Source organism: Bos mutus, chromosome X, assembly GCF_027580195.1.
Source record: "Bos mutus isolate GX-2022 chromosome X, NWIPB_WYAK_1.1, whole genome shotgun sequence".
Classification (NCBI taxonomy): Eukaryota; Metazoa; Chordata; class Mammalia; order Artiodactyla; family Bovidae; genus Bos; species Bos mutus.
Window position 1 is genome coordinate 49,754,092 of NC_091646.1, and position 18,740 is coordinate 49,772,831.

The 18,740-nt window shown below is 45.7% G+C and overlaps 1 protein-coding gene across 2 annotated transcripts in view; it reads right to left on the reverse strand.

The window, feature by feature from the left end:
- DRP2 (dystrophin related protein 2) overlaps positions 1-18,740 on the reverse strand; it is a 46,365-nt gene that overhangs the window by 16,972 nt on the left and 10,653 nt on the right. The window contains exons 2-12 of one of the 2 annotated variants that reach the window (XM_070365979.1): positions 16,052-16,231; positions 12,757-12,876; positions 11,123-11,286; positions 9,215-9,371; positions 7,679-7,799; positions 5,633-5,901; positions 4,861-5,007; positions 4,327-4,405; positions 2,508-2,568; positions 2,132-2,193; positions 717-791 (exon numbers count right to left, since the gene is read on the reverse strand). In XM_070365979.1, the coding sequence (XP_070222080.1) occupies positions 717-791; positions 2,132-2,193; positions 2,508-2,568; positions 4,327-4,405; positions 4,861-5,007; positions 5,633-5,901; positions 7,679-7,799; positions 9,215-9,371; positions 11,123-11,286; positions 12,757-12,876; positions 16,052-16,168 (1,372 nt within the window). In that variant the 5' untranslated portion in view covers positions 16,169-16,231. The remainder of the gene's footprint in view (positions 1-716; positions 792-2,131; positions 2,194-2,507; positions 2,569-4,326; positions 4,406-4,860; positions 5,008-5,632; positions 5,902-7,678; positions 7,800-9,214; positions 9,372-11,122; positions 11,287-12,756; positions 12,877-16,051; positions 16,232-18,740) is intronic. The other variant, XM_070365980.1, reaches the window with a different exon arrangement.

Here is an 18,740-nt window from a genome sequence, read left to right on the forward strand (position 1 = left end):
TATTTCTATACCCAAATGATCCTTGACATCAGTTTCAAGAAGATGGTGGGGTTTGGGTAAACTCTCAGGGATCAAATACCATACCATTTTTTCAGTTTCTCTGTCGTTGCATGCATTTCAACTGCAAATAGGTGGGTCCATGAACCTTGTTCTAAAAACCTAGACACTGGTTATGAAGGCTTGTGTATGGCTGTGTGAATGTGACATACCTCAGGAGGATTTTTTAATTACCCCAAATGCTGGTATCAGCCTAGCCAGATACACTTGGTCCAGGAAGATTGGATGGACAGTGTCTTGGAGAGGAGACAGAAGGCACATTATATCTGCAGCCATGTTGTCCCCTAACCATTGGCATTTGCTTCAACTGTTCTGCTGCTACATCCAATAACCCCAAGATGGTGAAAGAACACAAGCCTTCAATGGCTCCAAACCATTTGCTGGATACTTCTTGCCATAAAACACTAGATTGATTGTCTAGGGCAGGGAAGAAGGGACAAGGAAGAGGAGAGCTGTGGGTTAATTTGGAAACAAGTCTGGAGGTTGGAGAAAATAGAAGCACCCTAGAAAGATCAGGTATCCACAGCCAGCATATCCCAGCCTTTGGAGAGTCCCCACAAAGCTGACCAACAACCTTGGCCAAGGTGGGATGGGAGTGGGAAACAGCCAATGGATGAGGAAGGACGAAGGCCATAAGGGAAGTGTGATGGGAGACTTACAACGCAGTGCCTTCTGGACTCTGCGTAGCTTCATGGCAGTGCGGTAAGCTGAGAACTTAATGTTGTTCAAATCAGCTGCAAAGAATGGAAAGAGATCCACTCAGATCAGGAAATGCAAATTAAGACCACAACAATATATCATGTTACACCTGTCAGATTGACAAAAAAATAAAAGTGTGACAGTAGCAAGTGTCAGCAAAGATGTGGATGAAAGAGAATTGCTAGTGGAAGTGTAAACTGACACAATCATATTGGAAATCAACTTGGTATTACCTAGTAAAACTGAACACTCATATATCCTACAACCCAGCCAGCTGTATATATTCTAGAGCAGTGAGTTTCACATTTTTTTTTTTTTTTTACCAAGCAGCACTGTTTTTGTTAGCTCTAAAGTAGAAATGACCCAAATGTCCATAACAGTAGGATGGATGAGGAAACTGTGGTATGTACAATGGAACACTCAATGGCAGTAAAAATGAATGAAATATAGTCACGTGCATCAACATGGGTAAAATCTACAACATAATAGTGAGTCTCTCTTAGCAGTGAAAGATAAGGCACATGAGAGTCACATTCATCTTAGCCTTGATAATGTCTTTCAAAGCAGATATAACATATATCTATAAGCATAATTCCCTGATGTGATGATAAAATTGCTCAGGGGGAGAATAGAGCTTCCTGTTGAGGGGGGTGCAGAGAGGACAGGAAGGAAGCTACTGGAAAAAGGACAAGGACTCACTTCCACCCTCATTTGCTTGTTGGATGGGATTCCCTTGTGTTCTTTTTTATTTTTATTGAGACAACATTGGTTTATAACATTATATAAGTTTCATGTACACAATATTTTACTTCCATCTGTCACCATTCAGTCAATTCCCTTACCTATTTTGCCTTTCCCCTACCCCTTCTTTTCGGGTAACCACTACTCTGTTTTTTGGTATCTATGTGTATTTGTTGGGTTTGTTCATTTATTTTCTTTTTATATTCACATATGAATGGAATAATATGGTATTTGTCTTTCTCTATCTGATTTATATCACTCAGCATAATATCCTGAAAGTCTATCCATGTTGTCACAAGTGGCAAGATTTCATCCATTTTTATGATTGTGTTCTACCATGTGTATGTGTGTGTGCGTGCATGTGTGGGTGTTATGTATGATCCAGCCATCCCCACTCCTGGGTATTTACTCAAAGAATATAAAAACACTAATTCAAAAAGATATATGTACTCCTATATTCATCACAGCACTATTTACAATAGCCAAGACATGAAAACAACCTAACTATCAGCAGATGAATGAATAAGGAGGATATGGTATATGTACACACGATAGAATACTATTCCCCTGTATTCTTATAGGACAAAGGCAACTGTATAGATCTCCACCCTATACAGAAACCTTGAATTCTTACCTAGAGTTTGGTATAACTCGGTCATCTTGGGATGGTCCCAGCATGTGGTTTGAGCCTGGTGGCTATAAATAAAAGCATCAATAGCACCAGGGTCCATATCACCCCCCACCCCACAGACAAACATGCACATATCCGTCACTGATAGGTTGGATACAAGGAGCAGCAGGATCTAAGGGTGAACCCTGAAGATCCCAAAGCACAAGGGTTCACCTTTACCCAGGTAGAATATTGAGCTCTTGAGATGAGTAAGAGGAAAAACTGGATTGGATTCAGGAATCCCAACAGATAGGGGTGAAAGGGATAGGTAGAAAAAAAGACAGGGGAGGGAGAGGGTGGGCAGATGATTGACCTGTTTCCGATTCAGATGGTCACTCACTTGATGTAGTAGGGAACTTTATTGGGTGAAATTGCTCTTTCCCAGGGAACCTGAACAGAGGCTGGTGAGGGAGAAGAGAAAGAGAAAGGAGCTGGCCACTAATGTTCTTCAGACCCCTGATTACTCCCCTGTACTATCCTCCCAAAGAAATAGCTAAGCCCAAAAGGGGATGCCCGAGTCTCATTGCAGCTCTTAACAGGACCTGAGCATGGGGCAAACACTTCTAATGAAGACACTTCGCTCCCTGATGTTAAGGTGAGGGACGGAGAAGAGGTTGTCACTGATACCTTCATGTGCCAGAGAAAGAACAAGGGCATGAACATGTGGCCTTGGCCATCCTGGCAATCTTTCCCCTGAGCAGGCTGTCATTTTGTCCATTCAGCTGCAAGCAGCTGGTGTGCTACTGTGGATATGAAGTGACCCTACTTTCCTCATGGGACTCAAAGCCCTTCCCCCAGAAGGCCCAGCTTCTCAGTTCTGTGAGACAATGGGGAACAGGACTGCCCACTCATCTATGGTGAGAAACTCTGGAAAATGATGCTTCTCTCTGTTCCATGTCTTTAACTTCCAGATGTTCCAGGAGAGGCTCAGTCATCTGGTCAATCTCTTCCTTGCAGTTTTCCTGGGTACAAGAGCCTTCTGCAGGTGTAGCTGCATGCCAGTCATTATAATTCAATAGTTCGAATTGCCATTAACATTTATTGAGTTCCTACTATGTGCCAGATACTCTGCTGAATGCTCTGTGTGCATATCTAATTTTCATATCTAGTTACATTTCCACCATCTCCACTCTGATTGGGTCACATCGTCCCTCATTTAGATTATCACAATATGTACCCTAACAGGTCTCCCTCCTCCTATTCTTGCCCCCCAACACTCTGTTGAAACAGAAGTTGGATCATGTCATCCCTCTGCTCAAACCCCTGCAAGCGTTCTTCATTCTACTCAGAATAAAATCCTAATTCTTACCATAGCCCTCCAGGCCCTCCATGCTTTGGCTTTCTGCTCCCATTCTGATCTCTTGCTCTCTCTCCTCTTCACTCACTTCTATACTGGTCTCCTTGCTGTTTCTCAGGTATGCCCCTGCCTTAAGATCCTGGAAGGTATTGTTTCCTCTGCCCAGTCTGCTCTTCCCTCAGATATCTACATGGCTCATTCCCTCACCTCTTTGAGGTTTCTACTCAGTTGCCATGATTTCAGTGACAACACTCCCAACCACCCTGTTCAAAATTGCAATGCCTCCTCCATTAAGTCCAGCACTCCCTAACCCATAACTTGCCTGCTTTACTTTTTTCTGGAACACTTGTCACCAACTGACATTTTACACACACACACACACACACACACACACACACACTTATTTGTTTATGGTTTGGCTTCTTCTAGCAGAATGTAAGCTCTCCAAGTCCAAGAATTTCTGTTTTGTTCACTAATGTAGCCCCAGTGCCTAGAATGGTACCTGGCCCATAGTAGGCCATCAATAAATATTTTTGGAACAATAAAGTCATTTAATTCCCATAACTCTATGAGCTAGGCCATATTTCCCCCTCTTTTTATATATGGGAAAATTGAGGTTCAGAAAGGTTAAGCTATTTTTTTCAAGCTTGCACAGCTATAAAGTTGAGGAGCTCTGACTCAGATCCAGGTCTCTCTGACTCAAGAGCCTGTCCTTTTAATCACTATCCTACACTGCTTTATTCTACTGCTTCTTAGATGCCAAGGTACACTGGGCTCCCACCAGGCCCCCAACAGACAACAGTAGACTCTCTTGGAAAGTGTCTGAGGTTCTACAAAGTGAAGTACAGCTTGTCTCACATACAGGAGAGGAAGTGTTGTGACCCAGGCCCAAAGTCCCGGTGAGCATCCTGAAGCTGCTTAAGCCTCTCGCCAACTGACACCTATGGAAAGAATATGCAGGAAGTCAGTGGCCTCATTCCATATATCCAGGGTGGGATTTCCAGGTGCCTCCGACCATCTTTGTGAATTCCCTCCAAGGCTGCCTTTTCTCCAGTTCCAGATCCTCCCACCATTCACCCAAATCTTAGTTCTCCCGTGTCACTCCAAGAGGTCTGAGAAGAGCATCTCTAACTCCAGGTCACAGTCACTCTTCATCTGCCCGTCTACTCTGAGTGCTCAAATGCAGACAGGCCCCTCTCAGACTATTTTAATTACTTCCTGCAGTTTAGAGGTTGAGAAGCTCGTTTCCTGGCCCCAAATTCTATACAACTCTTTCCCCACATAGATCCCATTTCAATGCCCCTTTACTTCCTGAAGGCGTGGAGAAGTCCCCCCATCATCAAGCCTAGTTATACCGAATCTTTCTCCCATAGCTCACTTTAGGCTTCTCCTTTACCTGTAGCTGTTTCCACCGGATGTTGATTTGCTCCAAAGCCCGGGAGTTCTCCATTGACAAGTGCACATCAGAAATGGCCAGTTGATGGGCCAGATCATTTACTAACTTCACTCCATCTTTCATGGGGGAGAATTCTTCCTTGAATAGCTATGGAACCAGGATCCAAGTCCCACAGCAGGTAGATAGTAGGAAAGAGGAACCATTAGTCATTCACACCAACTCCTTCCTCTTTACCCACAGATTTTGTTTTAGTAGCGCAGCTTCCATGCTTAGGGCAACCAGACTAAGATGTGTGTGTATGGGGGGTGGGGGTGGGCATTGTCCTTACTTCCTTTTCTTCTCTCAGAAAACACCAGGGAAAGAGAAGACAGTAGGACAGAGGAGACCTCAGCTAAGTGTGTTATTTGTTCAGTCATGTCTGACTCTTTGTGACCCCAAGGACTGCAACCCACCAGGCTCCTCTGTCCATGTGATTCTTCAGGCAAGGATACTAGAGTGGGTTGCCATGCCCTTCTCCAGGGGATCTTCCCAACCCAGGGATCAAACCCAGGTGTCCTGCATTGCAGGGGGATTCTTTACCATCTGAGTCACCAGGGAAGCCCTTCCCCAACCAGGGAAGCCCTCAGCTAAACCAGCCCCCAAATCCAGCAGAGAAACTGGAAGAGACTCTGTTGAAGTCCAGGGCAACAATGGAGCCTCTGCATCAGGAACACTATCAGGGTCTGGGTGGAGTATCTGGTCTCTGGGTAGCCAGGGGAGAGGGCCTGCATACCTTAAGAGCCTGGATATGCTCGGGAAGTGAATCAATGAAGAGATCCCCGATGGGCTCCCAAGTGGCTCGGACTCCCTCGGCCTGGGTCAGAGTTGCATTTAATTCCTCCATTGCCCCTTGGATCTCCAACAGCTGCTCCAGAGTGCGCTCAATGTGGCGGTGCTGGTCCACGCAGCGGGCTGTCAACTTCTCCCAGAGTTCACTGGCCACTGTTGCCTGCTTCCACACAAAGCGGCTAAGATTCTGGATCCGCTGTCTAGGAGAGGTATCTGCAAGGGCAGTCATAAAGTCAGGTCAGGCCAGCCAGGCAAGGGTGGCCCACAGAAAGACAAAGACAGCCTTTTGTAAACAGGTGTGTGCTGTGTGTGTGTTTTCATACACACACAAATACATATTTTTTATGGCTGAGTTCCTTTTATAAATGCGGCTTTTTTAAAAATTAAAACTTTAATTTTGAGTTCATAGTAGATTCATATACAATTGTGAGAAATAATAGAGATCTCATGTACCCTTTAGCTAGTTTTCCCAAATAGTAACATATTGCAAAATTATAGTATATTGACATTGACACAATCCAGAAATTTTTTTCCAAATTCCCCAATTTTACTTTTACTCATTTGTGTATATGTGTGTGTTCTGTTCTATGTGATTTTATGACATGTGTAGGCTCATGGATCCACCACCACAGTCAAGAGACCATATTGGTATTTTCCACCTATAGTATCATGAGGATTTCCTCATATTCTTAAGAAATGGGCAAGGTAAAGAGTAAGTAAAATATTTAAGAGGCACAGTAAGGCCAATAATCCAGAGTTCTATTCACATGACCTTGGAATGTAATTTTGCATTAGTGTCTATTGTGTGTGTGTGCTAAGTTGCCTCAGTCACATCCAACTCTTTGTGACCTCATGGACTGTAGCCCATCGGGCTCCTCTGTCCATGGGATTCTCCAGGCAAGAATATTGGAGTGGGTTGCCATTTCTTCCTCCAGGGGATCTTCCTGACCCAGGGATCGAACCCACATCTCTTATATCTCCTACATTGGCAGGTGAGTTCTTCACCACTAGCACCATGTGGGAAGCCCACTGTCTGTTGTGCGGTTCCTTCCAAAGAAGGGGGGCATTTTATGAAGGTCTAGCAGAGGAGAGGTTAGTATAACTTCCCCAGCCTAGGTGGAAACCTAGGCTCCTAAATTGTAATTTTCCTTCTCCTCCCTCAGACCTCCCCTCAAAAGTAGATTTAGAGCCCCCAAACTCCAGGCTAATTGGAATTGCCCTGCTCTCTTGAGCTTGTTCTATCTGAGGCCCATTGGGTGGTAAGTTGAGTACTGGTTAGTACTCAGTAGCAGGGGCTCAAGGCAAACTAAGAGGGTCAACAGCCTCAACAAAGGGCTCCATTAATGAAGGGTCCTGTCAGGTCATTCATAGCCAGTCTCAGAGTGTCAAAGCTTTTATCTGAAGAAGAAGGCTTGCTGGGCCATCACATGGAGCTAAACACCATGGATCCCACCCTGATGCCTTATTTAAACTTAGACCTACAGTGACCCACTCCATCAGAGAAAGAGAACCAGAAATCATCAGGATCAGAATTAAAGAGCCACAATCAGTTTTCTTCTCAAGTACCATCACCTAATTTTTAAAGATTTTTTGAAAGGATTTTTATTTGCTAGTTGATTGGAGCAGTGTCACATGCCTCTCTATACTGGAATAAAGCAGTACGTTTTAAAAGAACACACTACTACTTTTATTTACTGAGTTTGTTTAATGCATTTGAGTCTTCTTTATTTCTTTTTCATGTCTTCTTAGATGGCCACACACGATGCTCCAGACAGCCACATACAGCTTTGGGCCAAACACTCAACTCCCCTGCTCCAGGGTCTTCTCTTTGCTTTTCTTAGAGTATGAATCTTGTTCCTTCCCAATTTTGGACTCCTAGGAATAAATTATCCTCCTAGGTAACAGCTGAGAAAATGAGTTTGGGATGGACATAAAGGTGTTTAATGGTTCATAGCTCAAGAAGAAGATGAAAGAGAGGAAGACCACCCACCTTTGCTCTCAGAACGAGGCTCCTCTAATTCATCAAATGGGTGCTGGGACAGGAAGGCCTGAGCTGACTCCAGCACAGAGTAAATATAGGGGCCTCGAGACTTGACATCTTCCATAAAGGCCTGTGAAGTTTAGCAACATGGTCAGTGGGGAAGGAAAGTCTTTCAATTGCTTTGAATTCCATCCTACAATTGACAATCTTTCTTCTCCTCAGTGCAGTTTGATATCCTGTACCTCTGGGCTACTCTGACTAAAAGAGGAGCAGTCTTCTCTATAGGCAAAAGAATAACTTTGATACTGGAAGGTCTATTTACTCTGAAATGGATCTGTCTATGCCACAAGGTAGAGAGAAATATGGGGACTTGGGGCTAGGAATCTTGGTTCTCTGGAAGACTCAGAAAGTCCTCTGAAAGGGGCTTTAAGAAATCAAAACCAGGATGGGCTAGATTTATATGAAAAGTTTAATTAAATTTTTGTTGAAATATACATGTGTATGCAAATCAAAAGTGTACTTTCATCACAGCTTGATGAATTTTCATAAAGTGATTCCATATCTGTAACCAGTACTGAGATGAAGAAACAGAACTCCACCAGCATCCCAGAACGCCCTGTCGTGACCTCTTTCAGTCACTCTCTCCTCCTCCCCTTCCCCAAGGTAACAACTATCCTGACTTGTACCACCACTGATTAGTTTTGATTGGCAAAACTAATATACATGGAGTCACACTGTATGTACTCTTTTTTGTATTTGACTCTTATTTTCACTCAACATATTGTCTTAAAATTCAGCCATACTGTGGTACTCATTTATAGTTTGTTTATTTTCTTGCTGTATTGTATTCATCTTTTAAATTGTGCTATAATTGACCTATAACAATGTGTAAATTTAACACAATGCACTGATTTGATTTAGTACAATACACTGATTTGATACATTTGTATAATATGATTGCCTTTGTAGTTTGAGCTAACACCTCTGTCACATCACATCACATCACATAATGATCATTTCTTCCAGTGCATTTGTTGTTATTTTCTGATTATAGAGGAAAGATATGTCACAGAAATCTTGGAAATTTCAGAAAAGGATGAAAAGAACAAAATTAAAAAGAACTAATTTCATCACCTGGAGTTACCCATTGTGAAGATTTTGATAGAGTTCCTTTTTATGTGTGTATACACACATACACATCTACACATCTATATTGATTTTTATACAATTGAGATCTACCTATAAACAGTTCTGTATCATGTGTTTTTTTCACTGAATATTATTTTATGTTCATTTCATTTCCCATGTCCTCGTTAAAAATCAGGGAAGCATTTTAAGGGAGGCCAATATTGGATGGGATGTAAAAAGGGGGGAGATTTGACTTATTCTCTGGAGTGCCATCCACAGACCAGCAGGACTGCATACAGCTTCCAGTGACTTTAAGCATCTAAGCAGAGTCTGAGCATCCGTCTGTCAGGGCGTTGCAGAAGACATCCCTTCCCAACCGAGAGACTACACACCACAGCCTCTGTAACTCTAACCTACCGCGTGTGTCTCCTTCTCCTGTTGCACCAGGACCACATCCCCTTGTAGAGGCAGCTGAGCTGACAATTCCTCATCCTTTTGGCTGAGCCAGTCAATTATCTCTTGGAGAGGGAGCTGAAGCTTTCCACTGTGGTCTGAGAAGGCCTCTAGCCGGGCACTGCACACAATGGTAAGACCAGTGATTTTCAGTCCTCTTGTTAAGCGGCAAAACATTTTTCCCCAGCAGATATGTAAGTGGAATCTTACTATATAAACAGATGAAAGAGGTGCTGCTCTGGTTGAAGTGGGAGAAGGCCCAGAACCCAGCCTCTGACCCACCCTCAGAGCCTCCCAAGACACTTCCCCATAGAGCACAGTACCAAAACATTTGGTGGACTTCAGTTCATTCAGCTGTGCACCCAGAATCAGGCTGTGAAAGGTGGTGAAGTAAGCAAGAGCATTAGTGGAGACACTGTCGTGTTGCCCTCTTGTCCTGGAGGAACTCAAGTCATGCCAAACTGTTCATCCTCAGAGGCTTCCCAGAGGCTGCCTTCTGAGCAGGAGCGATGCAGTGGGTGGAAAGGGTGTGCCAGGTGGCTGAGTGTGGGCACACATGTGTGTGAGGTTGCATACAAATACAAGCAGCCCAGGGGTCCCAAAGGATGAGGGCAAAATAGGCTAGAAGCTTGACATACAGAAGGAGGAAAACATGTGCAGCATAATCATCTCTGTCTGCCTTCCCCTCTCCCCACGAATGAGCCATGAACTGAAGTCCAAGTGGTAGGAAGCCAGAGGCCAGTCCAGGCTGTGTGCAGCCATTGAACCCATTCCCCTTAGATGACTGGTAACTGGTTATTCCATCCCTACCTCTTCGGCCAAGGCTTTTACATAAATTTTTGCTTCTACTAATTCTCAGAGCAACCTTGAGAGGTAGCCACTGGTGTTGACCAGAGAAGTTAAGTAATTTTACCAAGGTCAGACAGTAAAGTCACTGGATTTAAACTCAGGGTTGTCTGATTTCAGAGCCTGCATTCCTTCAACTTCTGTACACTCCTCATCTCCACTAGAACCCACCAGAAGCCAGGAGTTTGGTCTTTGATGACAGAGAGTAGAGAGGAAAAGTGTGTGTTTGGTGTGGGGTAGTGGGAGGGGAGTTATAGAGAAGGGTAGAGGAAAGAGGGACAACTGAGTTACTGATTTGCTGTTAGTTTAGGGAGGCATGGGTGGGGGATAAGCAGTGGATGGGAAGAGAAGGCTAACAACCACTACAATTATCCTGCAATTAAAATAAATAAATAAAATTTTTTAAAAGATGTGAAAAAGCAGATGAGAGCTACTAAGATAGAAGACAGTTATGAGAGGAAGGCGGGCAGTAATCAAATCCTCCATTTATACATCAGCGCTTTTAAGTGCAGAAAGTGTTTTCATATCTCATTTGAGTCCTCATAACAACACTGGGAAATAGAACAAGCATTATTCCTCTACTCGTTTTGTTGTTGTTGTTTAAAAAATCCAAACAAGTGGAAGCCAACATTCAGGGATTACTGAAACCAATTTTCCAAGGTGACACAGCTGACTGAGGCTCGGGATGGGAGGGGAGTTTGGGGGAGAATGGATATATGTATATGTATGGCTGAGTCCCTTCGCTATTCACTTGAAACTACCACAGTATTGTTAATCGGCTATAACCCAAAACAAAATGTTTTTGGTGTTAAAAAATAAATAAAAATAAAGGAAAAAGACCAAGACTCAAATCCAAGTCTCCTGATTTCTGACCCAGGGTTCTTCCCCCAGCACCAGTGCATGAAAAGGAGGAAAAACAGAGGATGAAGCTGACAAGAAGTCTGAGAAGAGGGTGACGAGCAAGAGGAGCCCAACATCATCCCCACCAATGCCCCAAAGCCCCTGTTTTGAGGCTCCAGGCCTTACCGGAGATTGTGAGATTTCTTTTTGATTTCATTCCAACACAGATTCATGGCTGGTGGTTCCAGGGTTCTGGCGGCAACAACAGACCCGTTGAATAGCTTTGGACTTAGGCAGGGTACCCCAGCACCATTGTGAGGAGGCGCAGGGGTGGCGGCAGCAGCTCTAACCTGTACAGAAACACAGACACCTCTACAATCCCTGGAGTGTGCCACACCCTGGTCTGTGCCAAGCCAAGCATAGGACAAGTGTGAACGGGGCGAGGGGGTATGGGGGTGGGGAGGGGAGAAGGGGCTGGTTCTAGGATGTGTTTGAGTGGTTGAGAGAAAGAAAGACTCTGTGGTTCTGTTCATGGCAAGGTCCTCTCTTAGTGCTGTGCTGTGCTCAGTTATATCCAACTCTTTGTGACCCCATGGACTGTAGCCCACACACACGGGCTTAACACATATGTTAAGCACTTTGAGCTGTGCTTTTAATGGGAAGATTGGTTTCCCAACTTGCCTGGCGAGTCTTGTGTGAGAAAGATGTATGGTTTAGGGGTAAGGAGAGACTAGAAGAAGCTCAGCCACCAGCAGGGCCATTTTCCTTCCACAGGAGGGGAGCAGGTAGACAGGCAGGCATGCAGGTGGGTTTTCCCAGGCTGAGATTTCCTCTCCACACTCCCCTGTCCTTCACTCCCTTCTGCTTCTGCCTGAGCATGTCTTGAACTGCGAGGGAAACAGCTAACTCCTGAAGGGCTACTTGGCACAACCCCCATTCCCCCAAACCCCATAATACCCTACAGGGTGAGCAAGTGATGGGAGCCTCTTAGCTGTTGACTCTTGTCAGAGTTCTTTGGAGATCAGGACCCCGAATGCTGCCTTAGCCTTTTCTCAACCCATTGAAGATGAGCAGTGCTCTTTAGGACTCTCCTGACTGTGGTGGGAAATACGAGTGGTGAAGAGGGAGAAGGGGGCACCAAGGCCCCCTTGGAAGTAGGACATCTACTACAGATAGCTCTCTCTCTCTCTCGGTCTCTCTCTCTGAATTTGTGGGACAGCCCTTCAGCTTTCTTTTCTAGAAGGCTGGGTAAACTCTGGAACACTGAACTATGAGCCTACGGCTTACCTTGAATGCCATGGTTGCCAGTGTTTGGGCAATTTGAACTTAACTAACTTAACACAAATACTTCCAGGATCTCATCTGGGCAGTAGTGCTGGCAGAATTTGTCATAGTAAGAGTGATAATCATAGGAATCAGCAGTTAAACATAATCAACCTGTACTAAGAGACGGCTTCTTTAGTACTAGTGCTAAAGAATCTGCCTCCCAGTGCAGGAGACAAAGGAGATGCAGGTTCGATCCCTGGGTTGGGAAGATCCCCTGAAGAAGGGTATGACAACCCACTCCAACATTCTTTCCTGGAGAATCCCCATGGACAGAGGAGCCTGGCAGGCTGTAGTCCATGGGTCGAAAAGAGCTGGACATGACTGAGTGACTCAGCACACATGAATCTATAGAATAAAGAATATTCAAGATTTAAAAAAAAAAAAAAAACTCCCACAGCTCACAGCCATACACAGAAGGAGAAGTGGGAGAACAGCCAAGCTCCAGGGCACAGCTCTAGAGTCAGTTGCTCTGCATTCCCATGAGTGGACCCTACCTGTGCCGCCTGGGGACCCGCTTGCAGGATTGGGCAGCCCCATGATGCTCCTCCGAATGAACCCAGACTCAGCGCTTGGTGAGCTGCAGGCAGAGTCCAGACAGCCTCTGAGCAGGCTCCCTAAGGGAGGGCGAGCAGAGCTGAGCCAGGCCAGGAGGCGGGATCTGTCACCCTGTTTGTTTACTGACCCCCCAGGAATCCAGAGGGGGCGGCTATGTCAGGACTGGGGACAGTGAATCAGGGCTTTGTCCCTGGGAATTCCGGCTTGCTCCCAACTGGGCCCGCCACACCGGGGCCAGGAGGGCCCTCCCAGGCTGGCAAGGATGGTGAGAGTGGGATTGGGCATTCCATGGTGCTGAGGAGGGGTGCGCAGAGGGGAGCTTCTGTTGATTTATGTTCCCTTTGCCTGGAAGACACAAAGAACTCACTCTGCCTCTAGTTCCCTCTCCCCTACCCTGAGGTGGAGGAAAAGATCAGATCATTTTGGTGACAAACCTTTGGTAAGCAGTTTCACCAAGGCCTGGAAGGACAATGAGCTTGAGGATCAGCCTTGTCCTTTAGCATATAAGCGTCCTCAGAGACAGTGAGGGATGTATGCAAGGACAGAGCCGTGGGATGGTGAGCAGGAGAAGACTGACTCAAGCCAGCAGTGAAAATGAGGGGGGGCTCTGTCCTGCCTTTGGGAAGAAAGGACAGAGAGCCTTGTCCCCACAGACCTCCCCCTGCACTCTAAGGCCAGGGGGAAACACATGGTCTCTGGGCATGTGCCCTGGACTTCCGCAGGGTTGGGGAGGGCAAGAGGGAACCCAGGAGCTTGGTGCATGGAGCCTCCTGTACCCTGCCTCTGCTGTCCTAGGCTACTGGCCTGAGGGGCGCTTCTGAAGTTGGCCGCTCCTTTTCCAGAAGACTTGCCTGGGGAAAGGTTAACATTCCCAAGCTGACCCCCACCCCCCGCCCCAGCACTGAGGGAAAACACTTCGTTTCGACCAAAAAGGGTTCTGTTCCCATCCTCATTTATCTCCCACAGAGTCTTCTGGGCTTTCCACAGTTCCACATTGTTTCCATGCTGAGGCCCACCTACAGGAATAGTTAGAGCAGCTGCCTGAGCCTTTCTTGGGGTCCAGGGTGGGGCCATGTGGGGTGGATGGCAGAATGGCAGGGGACAGCAGGCAAAGAGCAGGGAGCAGCTCTAGCTCCGGGTCGCAGCTTGGTTTATGCTGGGGTAATTGGTTGGTTCCAAGCCATCCTCACAGAGTTCCCTGGGCTGGGAATGCCCTAGAGTTAGAAATGGCCTCTTGTGATCCAGCCACAATGAAATTGTCATGGTTTGATGGAAGCACCCATGATGAACTGGGCTCCACCCATGTTAGCCTTTCAGTCCCTCCAGCCTTCTTAGTTTCTTAAATGTGAAAAGTGTGAAAGTGTTAATCACTCAGTCATGTCTGACTCTTTTGTGACCCCATGGACTGTAGTCCACCAGGCTCCTCTGTCCATGGAATTCTCCAGGCAAGAATACTGAAGTGGGTTGTCATTTTCTTCTCCAGGGGATCTTCCTGACCCAGGGATCAAACCCTGGTCTCCTGCATTGAGGGCAGATTCTTTACCATCTGAGCCACCAGGGAAGCCCTAGTTTCCTAAATGCCACCCCCCAGTTTGGCTTCCTTAATAGACTCCCTCACCCTGTTCTCCCCTCGGAGTTCCCCCTACGAATCACAGTCCCCTGTAGCAGAGCCAGGCCCTCAAGCAAATGATGACTAATCCTTGATTTCTTTCCCTATCAATAGCCTTCTACTTCTGTTTTTGTGACCAAGATGTTTGGTCTCCCCGCTCCCCATAGGACTTTCTCCTCATCTCTTGAAACTTTAAGACAAAGTCAGAGCTGTAGAGAAAGAAGAGAAGAAACTCGACGGTAACCAAGAGAACTTGATGTCACCATTCTCTGTCACAAAATTAAGCCCTCATGTCCCACTGCCTAGGTAGTGAAGCTTGCAGGGAGTGGGCAACGAGCAGGACAAGCCTTCTGGAAGGACCCACGGTTTTCAATCCCTCGACCCTCTGAAAGTCCCACTCTAGGGAAGGGATAAGTTTGCTGGGGGACTCTTAGCTGACACTGGCTTTGAAAATATGTTACAAGCAGTGAATTCTCTATGGTTAGATGTGTCAAAACAGCTTGGGAGGCCTGGAGCTTATGACTGTCTGGACCTTCATTGTCTCTCATTCTCTGCCTACATGGGCTCCCCAGTACCTACATTCTCCATCCCTGCCACCTTGGTATCTCTCTTCCTCCACCATATACATTCAGTGGCTGTTCACACCACCCATAGTGACCCAGCATCGCAGCCCATCTGCGAGATCCTAAGAACCATAGTACTTTCACACACTCCCATAGCCTCTGAACCCCAAAGCATTATGTGTACTAAGTTGCTTCAGTCATGTCTGACTTTTTGCCACCCCATGGACTGTAGCCCACCAGGCTCCTCTGTCCGTGGAATTCTCTAGGCAAGACTATTAGAGCACGTAGCCATTTCCTTCTCCAGGTGATCTTCCCCACCCAGGGATTGAACCTGAGTCTCTTGTGTCTCCTGCACTGGCAGGTGGGTTTTCTACTACTGAGCCACCTGGGAAGGTTAAGCATTATAGGGCAAGCCAAAATATGCTTAGACGTCTCCCTTGTCTAGTCAACTTTCCCTTGGACTTCCCTCATTGCCAGAAAAGTGGGTTGCCCTCTGGGATTACTGCCTCTCACACACCCTCTGCCCACCTGGCACCACACACAGGCTGGCACACTCAGCCCCACCACTCCAGTCGTAGGGGAGGAGAGAGAGAGGACAGGCCAGTAGGAAGCTCAGGAGATCCTTAGTGGGGTTAACCCAGGAACTGTGAGTAGGATCAGGGACTTGAGAGGAAGAGCCAATGGAGGGAGAGGAGATATTCTGCAGGTACAGAATATGAGGAAACCACAGAGAAGTCAAGGCAATGGAAGGTCCTGCCTTGTCCTAGGCTATGCCCTAAAGGAGCACACTCTTCCGGGACCTCCCCTGGAAGCTTAAATGAAACCAGCCACCTTAACCATTGTGGGCTCTTTGGCTTGTCCAGATCAACACACTTCCTTTGCCCCATAAAAGGCCTCATGAATGACAGGGATGGGCCAGAGGAGGCCTCGTTCTGTGCAAGGGGTTTCATGTGTATGAAGACTACCCTTGAGCCTTAAGAAGCATGGATACCCACAAGAACACACACAGATCCTACGTCCACCCTCTCTCCACGGTTCTGTCTTTTGCCATGAGCCTCTTACCTGAGGCTGGGGGCAGGTGCTTCGGAGGCTGTGGCTATGATGGAAATTGTCAGCTTCCCGCCACTTATGACATCGTGGGAGGGTGTAAGGGCATCCCTGCATGACCATAGGTTGCATCAGAACCGAGGCTCATGGGGGTGGGTGGGGACAGGCAGTACGTCAACTGTTGAGCATAAGCACCTGGAAGAGTAACAAGGACAGATTTAGAGTCAAAATATAAAAAAGGCTTGTAAATGCATCACTTACCCAGGGGTGCCTTGACCAGTTATGTCAGTAAGTATTCAAAGATTACTGACCTATCCAATAGTTTTTCCCAGGCCATAAAGCACCATAAAAGACTTGAGTTAATAATTGATCAAGGAAGTATCTATTGTTTCTCTATTGTGCTTTGTGCTAGACACAAAAAGATGATATGCTGTCTGAGATCTCATTGCATGGGGATAAAGTGTGGGAGATGGAGGGGGACAGTTGTGTAAGCTGATTGTCGTTTAGTCAATATGTCTGGCTCTTTTGTGACCCCATGGACTGCAGAGTGTCAGGATCCTCTGTCCATGGAATTCTCCAGGCAAGAATACTAGAGTGGTTTACCATTTCCTTCTTCAGGGGATCTTCCTGACCCAGGGGTTGAATCTGTATCTCCTGCATTGGCCAGCAAATTGTTTACCACTGAGCTACCAGGGAAGCCCATGTAAGCTGATAATGATAATAAAATACTTATGCAGCAGATGCTACAAATGAGGTTTCACCAGAAGGTTAGGGGAGCAAAGAATATGGAATAATTAACTCTATCTGAGCATATGCAGAGATTTCAGACAGATTGCATTTGAGATGAGTCTTGAAGGGTGAGTAGATATTTGCCTATGCAGAGAAGGGGATAAAGGGAGAAGTGCATTCCTAGCAGAGGGAGCCACCTGTGCAAAGGTGGATGTCACCCAAAAAAGCACAGCATGCTCAGAGAACAGTAAGTTCAGTATGGCTGGAGTTTGGGAGATGAAAAGACGTGGTGAGGAGTTCACATACAGAGAGAACAGACATGGGGAAAATCAAGCCATAAAGTGTTACTGCATTAATGGCAGAAGTATTTATGGGATGGAGTGAAGGGATGGATGAAGTGAGCCCTACCTGGTCATGTCAGGAAGTCTCCCTAGAGGAAATATTCTTGAGGTGAGTCATGAAACAGAAATTGGATTGCCATTAGACAGAGAAGATAAAACAAAAAAGGAACATTCCAAACAGCAGAAAATCAAATGTATGGTGCAGATCAGAGTACAGGTAGGTGCCTTGTCGGGGAGTACCAGATGAGGCTGTGGCCAGATTGGGTCATGGCTTGAATGATAAGCAGAGGATTCTAGGCTTTATCTTATAGACAATATGGAGGTACTGAGGATTTTCAGCAGGGGAGTGACACAACCAGATTTGCATTTTCGTAGGAGCCCTCTGTCTACCTTGTGGAGTCAGTCTCCCAAAGGAAGAATCCATTTAGAAGCTGTCAAAACAGGCAGGCAATTGCAGGGAGGAGGGAGCAGAGAACGTGGCATTGAGATACATTGAAGAGGTAAAACACAGTGGATTCGGTGATCACTTGGATATGAAAAGTGAGAGAGGTGAAGGAGTTAAAGGCTTATAATTTGGGAACTGGATGAATAATGTTGCCTACAGCAGGAGGGGAAAACAGAAGAAGCAAATTTGGTGTGGTAGGGGAGTGAGGTCAGTGTTCTGTAATAAGCTATTCTTGAGACATGTTCAGCTGTTGAAGTCAACAGCTAAGACAAGAATGAAAAAGTTAAATGTACCAAACCAATTGACAGTTTGGTGAATGTACACACGTCTGATTAGGATGGGTGGCTAAGACAATGCTTGCAGGTGATATAAGTGGTATCTTTTAGTGCTGGACAAAGATGTGCAAACTTTGATCCAATGGCAAGAAGTGAACATCTCTCTTTTTTTTAACTTTTTAATTTTTATTGGAGTATAGCTGATTAACAATATTGTGATAGTTTCAGATGGACAGTAGAGGGACTCAGCCATACATATACATGTATCCATTCTCTCCCAAACTCCCCTCCCATCCAGGCTGCCACATAACTTGGAGCAGAGTTCCCTATGCTCCACAGTAGGTCCTTGTTGGTTATCCATTTTAAATATAGCAGTGTGTACATATCCAAACTCCCAAACTATCCTTCCCCCATCCTTTTCCCTGGCAACTATAAGTTTGTTCTTGAAGTCTGTGAATCTGTTTCTGTTTTGTAAATAAGTTCATTTGTATTATGTCCTTTTAGACCCTACATATAAGTGATGATTCCTGATACTGCTGATTAAATAACCACCATTTTTAGTTTCTACTTCACTGGTTCCGAACATAAGGGCCCCTTCTTAAAGATAAAAAAAAAAAAATCTCACTTCACCCACTCACACCTACAAAGGAGCTGTACTTTTAGTACTTACAGAGTGAGAAAAACACTTACACATTTAAAGATCTGTGGACTCCCTGAACTAAGTTACCCTTCCCTCGTCCTCATGGGTCCATGGTCCAAAAACTGGGGACTATTACAGATCACACAAATGCAAGAACTTACGGTCTGAAGGACATTTATTGTGACCAAAGTCCCCAGATATCACACAGCTACATAATTCCTCATCCCTAAAGAGATTACCCCAAAGAATGATTGAAAAGATGGCTCCTCTCTGA